Source organism: Merops nubicus, unplaced genomic scaffold (assembly GCF_000691845.1).
Source record: "Merops nubicus isolate BGI_N331 unplaced genomic scaffold, ASM69184v1 scaffold14931, whole genome shotgun sequence".
Lineage (NCBI taxonomy): Eukaryota > Metazoa > Chordata > Aves > Coraciiformes > Meropidae > Merops > Merops nubicus.
The window spans coordinates 1,702-12,272 of NW_008590365.1; the positions used below are offsets into that span (position 1 = coordinate 1,702).

Consider the following 10,571-nt stretch of genomic DNA (forward strand, 5'->3'; position numbering starts at 1 on the left):
ACCAAAACCCACAATGTTTTTCAGGGCTTCTTTGTACATTGTGGTAAAGCTAGAAAACAGATTAAAAAGCTAAGAGAGATTTCCCCCCCGCCCCCAGCATCTCCTGCCAATCATCTTAAAAATTACCAGATCAGAAGGTAGAATTCATCTCCTAACAGCAGGATGCTGGGTATTCCTTCATTTCTTTCCAACAGCTTCATCTGGAAAACGTTTAGCAGAAGCTATTACCACTCACTGCGCTGAAAGGGTAACAATCAACACTATTATGAGGATTCCTGCTATAAAGGACCTTTTATATTTTACTGGATGCTGCAGCATCTCTGTATTCTGGTTTTTCATTTCTCCTGCGCACGCTGTTTCCAGGTCACAGAGAGGCAGCCCCAAGCCAGAGCTGGTGCCATTTGACAGTACGCAGACAAACACACCATATTTTTTTCACAGCATCGTTTTACCATTCTGGCAAATTTGCAGTTTACACTTGGGTGACATGGAAATGACACAGTTGTTGTGACAGACAGGCACGGTGACTGAGAACATCTGCACTCGTGGCCGACAACCTGCCATTAGGTGCTGCTGACTCACCTGCCTTGCACAGATGGAGGCTCTGTAAACTGGCATCACTCATGCCATTGGCTTCCTCAGAGGGTCACGTTAGGCAACTGCTCTTAATGGTGTGTGCCAAAATGCTGCAGAAAGCACTTCCACACTTCTGTTTCTCCTTAATTACTACTGCAGATGATACGAAGACACAGGTTACATCACCTACTAATCAATGCTTTCAGAGTCTGTCAGCACAGTGCAGATGGTGCTACATCCTGGGGAAAGGAAATGGCAAGGGTGTCATTTTCTCCTCACCCCCAGGCAAGCACTGGTGGTAGGAATCAAAACACAGCTGGCAGAAGAGTGTGCTCTTCACACACTGAAGCATGTTCTTGTGAAGCTGAGTCCTGCTGCATTCACCACGTTATGAACTTAGACTTTGTAACTGGGGGGTGGGGGAGGCAGTAGTTTCCCTTTCAGTTGTTGGGAAGCCATTCCTCCTTCTCACCTTCAGACTGTAGTTGTGTATCCCACTTTCTGCAACAGTGTCCACAGGCTACCTTCACGCTAGAACAAATGAAAACCAAAGCCACGTCACCTTGGCTGGGATCTACATCTGCATTTCTTCTCATAGGTACCACTGCATCTCCAAAATGATCATTTCTGGAGAAGGGGCCTGGCATTTATTTGAAAATAAGAGGAGACACAAGCTCTTGGTCAGATGCATGTACTCCACAACAGTGGATAAGAGGAGGAGCAAGAGTGTCATGAACTAAAGTAGGGGCCTCAACACATACAAAAAAAAAAGCAATTTAAGCAAAATACTAAGCGAAATATGAACTGGCCACAAAAATACTTCAGCAGAAAATTCTGTCCTCAGAACTCAGAGGGTGGCCTGGAACAGTCTTCCAGAAAGAAAGCTGAAGCAAAGACCTCAGTAGTTACAAACAATGCATGACTCATTTAAGAACACAAGTATAACTCTTCATGGTATTGAGAGTTTGATGTGCCCAGAGATCTTTTTCACATAGAAATTATTTGTTTGTTTTTTTTTTTTTTTTTTTAATTCCTTTACTCAGATTAGAAACAGAACAAAGGGCATGAGGAGTGTGTGTAGGATTTAATTTCATTTTTTCACCTAAAGATTGTTTTATGGATGAAGTAGGGGATTGGGTGAGCTATGCTGTACTTTTTTCTCAGCCACTCCTTTCCTGCAGGAACTTGGGCAAGTCACAAACAATTTGCACTGACTGCCAATCAGTAAGCCTAGGCTGGCTTCCTTCAGTTTACCCAATTCATATAAACTGCATGGACTATCTTAACATTTGCAAGCCACTGTACAACAGAGCCTCCAGCCATGCTAAATAAAGATAAAATGGTTAAATATTTATACATTGCTGCTTTTGGTAGTGTAACGTTTACATCAGAAGCCATCCCTCAACATCCATCCTCTGAAAAAAAGCAAAGGATGTCTTGACGACTCGTTCCTTTCAAGTAGTTTTGACAGAAATAGGACTACCTGTTCATCCAGCTCTGCTTCATGCACGTCCTCCAGAGGGAATGCCTTCAGTGGTTGTCACCACGCTGCTCCTCTTCGCCTGGCCCTGGGGAGAGGCTGTCTGTACGTCGGGTCACAGCAGCAGCAGTGCCTGCTTTCAGGAGAAGCAGGGCTGCTTTGCAGACAGACAATCCAGCAGCAGAAGCAGCACCCTGAAGCCACACTGGATTCCACTGCAGGACCATCACACCATGGATCTCCTACAGTCCCCACAGGGCACCTGCTGCCTCTTCAGGAAGTCCTGTCCCACTGTATCTTCTACAGCTGTATTTGTGAGGTTACAGACAGCTTGGGATATGCTTGCTTGTGCTGCTGTTGTAACTGATCACTACATACACATTGTAAAGCACTCCTTGTGGAGCCAAAGGGAATTTTGAGTGACCTCTGCTGCAGATGACAGATGGAGCATTGAAAGCATCTAACTTTAATTCCTGGTCCCAAAATGAACTGAAAGCTGGCCTTTGGGGTGGAGGGGGGAAGCAGGAGGGGGATCTACCACAGAACTAAACTGAGGCAATCCTTATGCTCTCCTTCAGAGCCTGACCAGGTTATACTTAAGTGACAGATCAAAAAAGTTTCTGTTCGAAGCAGACCACTGGTCAAGCTACTGCAGAACCAGAAGACAAGGGCCATTCTCTTCGCTTCCTCTCAAAATCCACTAGCACCAACCTCAATTGACTATCTTGTGTTGAATGGTCCCCAAACCATATGACTTACCCAGTCCTTTCACATTTCCATCTCTCCCCAACAGCAGCTTTGTTTTCCACCTGCCACTCCTCCTCCTCCTCTCCTCCAGGGGTCCTTTGAACAGCTGTACCACAAGCAACCACTTTGGCTTCCAACTCTAAAAAGCACTGGTACACAACAATGCTTTAGGAAATGGATCTGCTGTTTCCACACAAATTACCACAGACTGAAGCTGCAACCATAACAATGAGCTTGAACTGTCCCTTCTTGGGAAGGGAACTGTTATAGTGGAGGAGATACTGAATGCACTGCCAATGGAGAGCTGTCCCTGGGGACCAGGCAACTTGCCCAAACAGTTCAGGGAAATCGTTAGTTCCTGAAGAGAAGCTCTAGAGTCAAGTATCCCCCTACTGCTGAATAACTTACTGAAAGTGAGAAGTAACAAACAAACTAACAATTTCAATGTTGAGTTACATTGATATTTCAAGACAGGGGATTCAAGACTACCCACAGAGTGGCAATAGAACTCACTCCAGATCATGACTGAAGCTTGAGCTCAAATTCTACTTAACGGCTTTGTTAGGACTCGAGCCTACAACAACCAACTTACATCACGTTGAAGGGAGATATTTAAAGGAGGTTTATTTGGGCTAATACTAAATTCAAACAGCCACAAGTTCATTTGCCAGGTTTACCACACCAACTGTTGACAGATAAAAGTCTCATTGGAAAGTTGAAATTTTAATTTCACCATGACTTCCTGAAGCGTGACTACAGATTTCAATACTTGGCATTTATCTTCAGAGAGATATCAGGTTTAAGAACATTTGACCAAATACATTTAAATCATGACTCAAAACCATTTGGAAGTTCTGAAACATAAAGCTGTTAGTACGAAATTAGCTTTTATTTTTTACCTCAAAATAAATGCACATTTATTATTTATTCAGATGAAAACTGAAAAAGGGTGTCTTAAACAAGAGGGAAGTTTAACAGAGCAAATGCCACGAACATCCTCAAGTTTCTTCTCCTGCTATTGCCCAGTTCTGTTTGGCTAAAAACATAAGCTGTTTTTTTTGTCAGTTTGGTCAATTAAAAGAAACACTTGAAAGCCCCCAAATTAGAACTGGTATATAACAAAACCAGGTACTTGTTCTGATCAGAATTCAGGTCCATTCAGGCCACACATTAATATAAAACTTTCACTAAGTGTTGTACTAAATAGGATTTAGTAACCTCTTCTGCAGTTTAACTCTTGATATCTTGGTAAGAGAATTCAATGCATAAGCATGTCAGAAGTCAACGCTATAGTGTAACTACAGTCTAACTTGTACAGGGCTTCTAAATACTGTTCACCAGAGTGATGTCTTATAGTTGAATTTCAGTTTCAGCAGGTACTTCAGATTTACCTGAGCAACATCATACACAATGTATCTGGGAAGAACGTTAAGGAATAATCACAGTAGTTGATACTAATAACAGAAAAACCTCAACACAGACAAACTTCACCTTTGAACTTGAGTTATCATACAGATGCCTGTGTGGTGAAACAGTTCTAATAGCTTAAACCACAAATCTTTGACATTTCTTTGAATCTGAAAATGTTTTATACAGTAGTTAGAAACAAGCAGCTAACAGTCATATGGAGAATTAACAGTGGTGCAGCATGAATCCTGAGTGACAGGCAGGTGAATTGACTTAGATACAGTGCTGCAGCTCTTGATGACTGTTTTTTTGACAGCCAGAGCCAGAACACACAACATCTCTCTCGCTACCCAAAAAGTGGAGTGATGTAGCCTAGATGAGATCTGCAGTTACAGACATGGCATCTACAATTGTAATTGTAGCTCTATTGCTACCTTCCAGCACAAAGTGATTAATGTCTTAATTTCCCACTAAAAAGACCAAACTGGAATCACAGGGAAGAGCTTTATAATAGTTGGCAGTGATTGCACATTCTATGACTGCACTGCACCATTTTATTTTTCTAGAAGACAGACTCAGCTTGTATATTTGTTTCTTAATTCTTTAGGCCTTGAACTTACCTCTAGTCCAGATTTTAGATGAAAAGCATCCTCATAAAGCACGGCATAAACCAAAATGAAAGCACATCATATTATCTCAGTTAGTTATTTACTGTATTGTATTTTATCATCTGACCAAGACAGATGCTATAGTTAAGAAAACTCAAGATAAAGAGTATTGCCATGAGTATTGCCAAGATCATTTGTAAGAGAAAAACAGCTTACCAAGACAGAAGACAATTTCTGCACGAGCCAGAGGTTATATTAATGGGTTACTTGCTTTCATGGCAGTGATGAGATCGATCTGGGACCTTAGGCATCACTTATTCTTATGACCTCTTGTGAATGTTGACCACACATTCATTTAGGGTCACTTCTGGCCAGAAAATGGGTAATGGCTACACCTCTGATGAGCATCTGAGGTTTACCTCAATCTTTGCAACAGGTCTGAGGAACACAAGGGAAGCTGTGTGATGAGAGACTCCATCAAGCCACAGAGCTGGCGTCCCCCATCTCCTCCTGGTTGAGCTGGCCAGACACAGCATCACAAAGAATCCAGATTCAAGTGATGTGAAACAACCACAGGCTGCATTCCCTTCCCCTTCTTGCATGTCTCTGGGCATTACATGACTGGGCAGCGTCACCTGGCCACTCCAATACCCTCAGTCCTGTTAGGACAACAGCTACTTGCTATGTGTATATTTATTTTTGTTTAACATAATAGCAATTTAAGTGTGACAACTGTAAAATCATTCCCCTTGAAGAGGAGACTAAGTTGTCTGTGAATACTCTAAAGCAGAAAAAAGAAACAAAACACAGACTGCCAAAACTCCTGACTGACATTAGAAAGGTCCTGCTAAACTCTGCAACACTCAAACACAGCGTGCAGCCAACACAATAGCAAAGGATACTCATTATACAGAAGACAGGTATCATTAATTCCTGTTGAGATCCCATTACCTAAGGGAACCTCTACACCACCAAGGGTGGTAGTAGCTGTGGGATCAGGTGCAGTTTTGCCCAAGCCTAGAAAGGGAAAAAACACTTGTTAAAAATCTAGAAGACAAATGCAGACTTTGCACATGAATAAAATGACTCCACCAAATATTACTTCACATATATTTTCAAATGCTTACCAAGTGCAGAAGTATCTCAAAAACAACACAGAGGATACAGTCTGTTTATCCAATTCAGCATTACCATACAGTACTCATACTCTGCTACATTAAAAGAATTTTATACTTTTGGCTGTTAATTGTCTAATCCGTATGACCAAAGCTAAAACATACCAGACTTACAGCTAGGTCCATCACTGAAATCATGCAGCACATTGCAGCATTTTCATATAAGTAAAACAAACCAATTCTTACTCTCTTTAAAGTCTTCAATACAAATCTGATTTGGCATCCATAACAGTGCGAGCAGTATGTATTGAAAAAGATGCTAAATTGCATTTTATTCTATTTTAGGCAATGGATTTTCTTTAAGCCTCTCAAAATGAAGAGTTTAAGAAAAGGCACTCATTACTGAATGTTCTTGTTCTCCACTCTCCCGTCCCAGTACAGAAGATAGTAATGATTACCATTTCTTTTGCTTGAATTAGAGAGCTACATCTTTCCTCTCATCTTCTTTTTCAGTGCAATATACTGATACTTTTTGTAGACAGAAGTGTAATGAGAACAGCTATTCCATATGAACCTTTATTCTTAGCTTTTCCCTCCTCTCCAAGCTTCTAAAGCACTTTGAAAGCTAAAGAATTATTCTTCTGCTCTGTCATCTTCTATCTCTCATTTTTCTTCTAAAATACATAGTATTGTTATGATGAAAGCGAGTAAGAAACTTCAAAAAGTTGAAGAGCACACCTCACATTTCCTCTTATGTAATAGCAAATGAAAGTTTCCTCCCAAACTTCAGGCAACACATCAACTTCAGTCTTAACATCCCAAGTGTACTAACTTCCATCTCAACACACCATATACACATATACAGGTGCAACTACAGGGCAACACTGTGGAAACTTTTAAAGGCAGCACAGCTATGAAACGAGTGTAGTTTTACTCGCTAAGCAGAGCGCTGCAAGGTGAGTTTGCCATCAATATGAGATTACCAATGGCAACAATTAATGCTTACCTTTCACACTGTGTTTTCCCTTCGGCAATTTGGTTATGTGAGAAGCATTCTTTAGCTCATACCTGGACAGCACAAAGAACAAAATAGTATTTTACATTCATCTTAAATTATCTTGGTGAATTTTTGTACATAAAGTTAATTTAGATTCTACTTTTCTGAAATGCAACAGTCTTTCTTCTTTCAGTTACGACTTTTAATGATATTTGCATTCACTATAGCATTCCAGACTTGCAACAGTGATTTTTCTGCCCCCCACAAAATAGCTCTCATTTTAAGAGAAATCTTGTCTAACAAAATATGAAGCACTTGTTCTTCATACTAAAGAAAAGGCTTGCAATTTTAGCATCACCTTCTACCACAATATATTAAGCACCTTTGACAAGTATTCTTCATGAGTTACTTACATATTTCCAAGGGCAACTTCTCCCAGTAGTACTAAGCCTATCGGATCAGCCTGAGATGTGCGACAGTAGTTGGCACTTTTGGATACCATGTCTGCAAAATAGATGCCCTTCCCAAACATGTAGCCAGTCTGCAAACATGAGGTGGAAAAAAAAAAATAAAAAGGATGAAAAGATTGTGACAGTAACACAAAGGCAGTACTGAATCCAACTGCTTGTACTCCTAGGAGAACAAAGTGGCAACCTAAGCTCTTTTGGACACCAGTCAACAACCCACTCTGGACACAATATTGCCTGCATGCTGAGAGATAACATTGGGCCCTTCCCACACAGAAATCCTATTTAGGTTGTCTCCAACTGTGGCCATCTCTGTACACAGGGATGTAGGCAGCCCAAGAAGCCACCTGTTGAACGTACCACAGGAGCTTCAGGGGGGGCTATCCGGAGCCCCTGGGAGAGGATACCAGCGAAGTTGGTGGTGCGGGAACCGTGCCACAGCAGCTGGCGATTGTGAAGCTGCTTAAAGGGCTTGTAACGCTGACTCTCCCCTTCACGCTCAATCCTGAAGATCTGCAGTTCAGAAAGGGAGAGGAGAAAAAGAACAACCAAGCAAACAAACCGTTACCTTCATGCAACTAATCAGATATTAAAAAGAAAAACGTCCCAGTCTAGAATATACACTAATCTGCTAGGAAAATTGATCTGGATGGTTTTGAGTATTTGCAGTTTGACATGTGTTACTAGCAAAAAAGAGGTAGCATTGATCACACAATACTTCCTATTGATTACTTCTCCACCTTCCTTTCTGCATTTTCATGAGACCATAGCTTGCTGAAAAATCATTCAATGAACTAAAACTCAACTTTAGAAATAGATTACTCCTGCACCTCCTTTTTGAGGCTAATTAAATAAAAACACATGCTCAAAGATACCTCGGTAAGATTAGATATATCTCTGTCTAGACTTGTGCTATTCTATTAAATAGCAATTACTCTATCAAACTATTCCTTCAACAAATGAAACTACGTAAGCTACTCAAAAACAAAAGGGAACTGCAAGGAAGTAATTTTAGAAGAATCCGTCTCCACAAAGTTAAACCCCAGTATTGGCCAGCTTACATCCACAACTTTGAGATCATATGCGTTGTGAGTAGCAGCATGCGTATTTTTCACATATTGTTTAATGATCTTGGCTTCTTCTGAATCTTTGTCAACAACCTGCAAAGAGGCAAACAGGAGATGTTTCTTTAGCATACAAACCAGCAGGCCTCTTACAACATGATGACATCCACTGCATACTTGCAAATCCCCAGCTTAAGCCTCCTTTATCATCTAGGTGGAAATTTATTTCCAGCTAGAGAAGATGTATGGGTATACAGGCAGTACTCAGTCACAAAACGTCTGAGATAGGAAGACACCTCTGGAAATTGATTTCCAACTCCCCTGCTCAAAGCAGGACCAGTTGGAGGAGGCTGACACAGGCTTAGTCCAGTCTGGTTTTCAATACCTCCAAGACTGAAGCCTCCACAGCCTCTCTGTGAAACCTTTTCCAGGGTTTGACCACTCTCACAGTAACCAAACACGGCAGTCAAACAGAATCAACAACAAAAGCTTTTTCTTTTGTTTAAATACAATTTCCTGTATTTTAATTTGTGCCTATTGCCTCTTGTCACTGTATACCACTGGAAAGAGTCTGTCTGTCTGTCATCTTTACTCCCTTCCCTCATCAGGTGTTCAGAGACACTGGTAAGATACACCAAGCCTCCTTTTCCCCAGGTTAAAAAGCCCCAGCTCCTTCAGCATCTCCCTGTACAACACATAGTCCGGTCCCTTAAGCATCTCCGTGGCCCTTCACTGAACTCATGCCAATACATCTGTCCATGCACAATTTAGATGACTTGTTATACTCCAAACTAACAGGACATCAGCTTGTATTCATAGTCACTCATTTCCTTTTATTTCCTTTACCTTAATATAAGTTAAGAGTTTTTCATAGTTGATGTCAATTGGGTCTTTATCTCCATCATCATTTCCACCTCTGAGAAGGCTATAGGCAACCTCAATGTCAAGCAAGTTGTCCAACATCTGTACTTTAGCCTGGAGAATGTAAAGAGGTTACTTTACTTGTGCCTTTGAGATGTTCAGAGTAACTCTGGAATACTTCAAATTATAGAATCATATGTGAACCACTAGCCTCACACTATCATCTAATATCATAACACTACTGCCTTTTTTTTTGTAAAAACTAAAACACAAACCCTTAAATATACTACAATATACACACACATATATACAAATAGAACATAATATATAATCTATTTCTTCTAATACCTTATAATTATTTGCATATGTATACACACATATATGCACATAAAGTTATCTGAAGAAAAAAGTCTTAACCTCCTGAAAACAAGTCTTAAAATCTCACAATTGCTCTGTGAGATAGATGACATCAGACCTGGTGACTGCAAACAACATACAGCTTCCAGACTATACCTGAATGTATTCCACATTATTTAAGAGAGGTGGTTTCTTCATCCCAAAGTCATGAGGAATCAGAGTATAGAAGCGGTTGGAAAGGTCCAAGATCTGGGACTCTGAACCACCGTCAGAAACTGCCTAGACAAGACAACAAGCACCCAAGAAAATGACTAAGAACAAGTCTCCACAGCAACAGACACACACAAGATACTTGAGGATTAATATAGACAAGCAGCAGTACATGTAGCTTTATTGCTGAAACTCCACAACACTAAAAAGGGCAATTCCATTTAATTGTTTTGCGCGTAGTAAGTCACAGTACTTACACAGAAACACACAATTTCTGGTACAAGAAAAACCTAACGGGGATTATGCTTCTGGAAGGCAAAATAAAGGCTTCCGGATATGGAAGAGTGCATGTTCTTTGCAAAACTTCCCATATCTATGCTTTGCCAGGGAGCCCATGACAAAAAATGGGGTATGCTGGTTCACTTTTGCAAGCTGTTCAGGCAATACTAGGGGGTGATTCTTGGGATGGAAGTTTGTGGTACAAAGTGTGAAAGACACAAGTACTGCCCAAACTGGTACAACAGTGAACTCACTAGTTACCCATGGAAGCCACATCCTCTTCTCCAGCAAAAGAAAGCACAGATCTTTATACAAACGGCTCAGCATTCACCCTGCTCCAGGCCCAGAACAGCTTCTGTGTCCCCCTCTTGCTCTAACATCTCTTTCATGCTCACCTGCTGAA

General features: G+C 40.9%; 1 protein-coding gene across 1 annotated transcript in view; it reads right to left on the minus strand.

Annotated features, from left to right (window-relative positions):
* Positions 1–3,396: 3,396 nt before the first annotated feature.
* PARP1 (poly (ADP-ribose) polymerase 1) overlaps positions 3,397–10,571 on the minus strand; it is a 31,300-nt gene continuing 24,125 nt past the window's right edge. The window contains exons 14-22 of the mRNA XM_008949925.1: positions 10,564–10,571; positions 9,836–9,954; positions 9,308–9,436; positions 8,459–8,557; positions 7,758–7,910; positions 7,344–7,471; positions 6,940–7,001; positions 5,721–5,835; positions 3,397–4,219 (exon numbers count right to left, since the gene is read on the minus strand). The exon at positions 10,564–10,571 is cut by the window's right edge and continues 92 nt beyond it. Coding sequence (XP_008948173.1) covers positions 4,138–4,219; positions 5,721–5,835; positions 6,940–7,001; positions 7,344–7,471; positions 7,758–7,910; positions 8,459–8,557; positions 9,308–9,436; positions 9,836–9,954; positions 10,564–10,571 — 895 coding nt within the window. The 3' untranslated portion in view covers positions 3,397–4,137. The remainder of the gene's footprint in view (positions 4,220–5,720; positions 5,836–6,939; positions 7,002–7,343; positions 7,472–7,757; positions 7,911–8,458; positions 8,558–9,307; positions 9,437–9,835; positions 9,955–10,563) is intronic.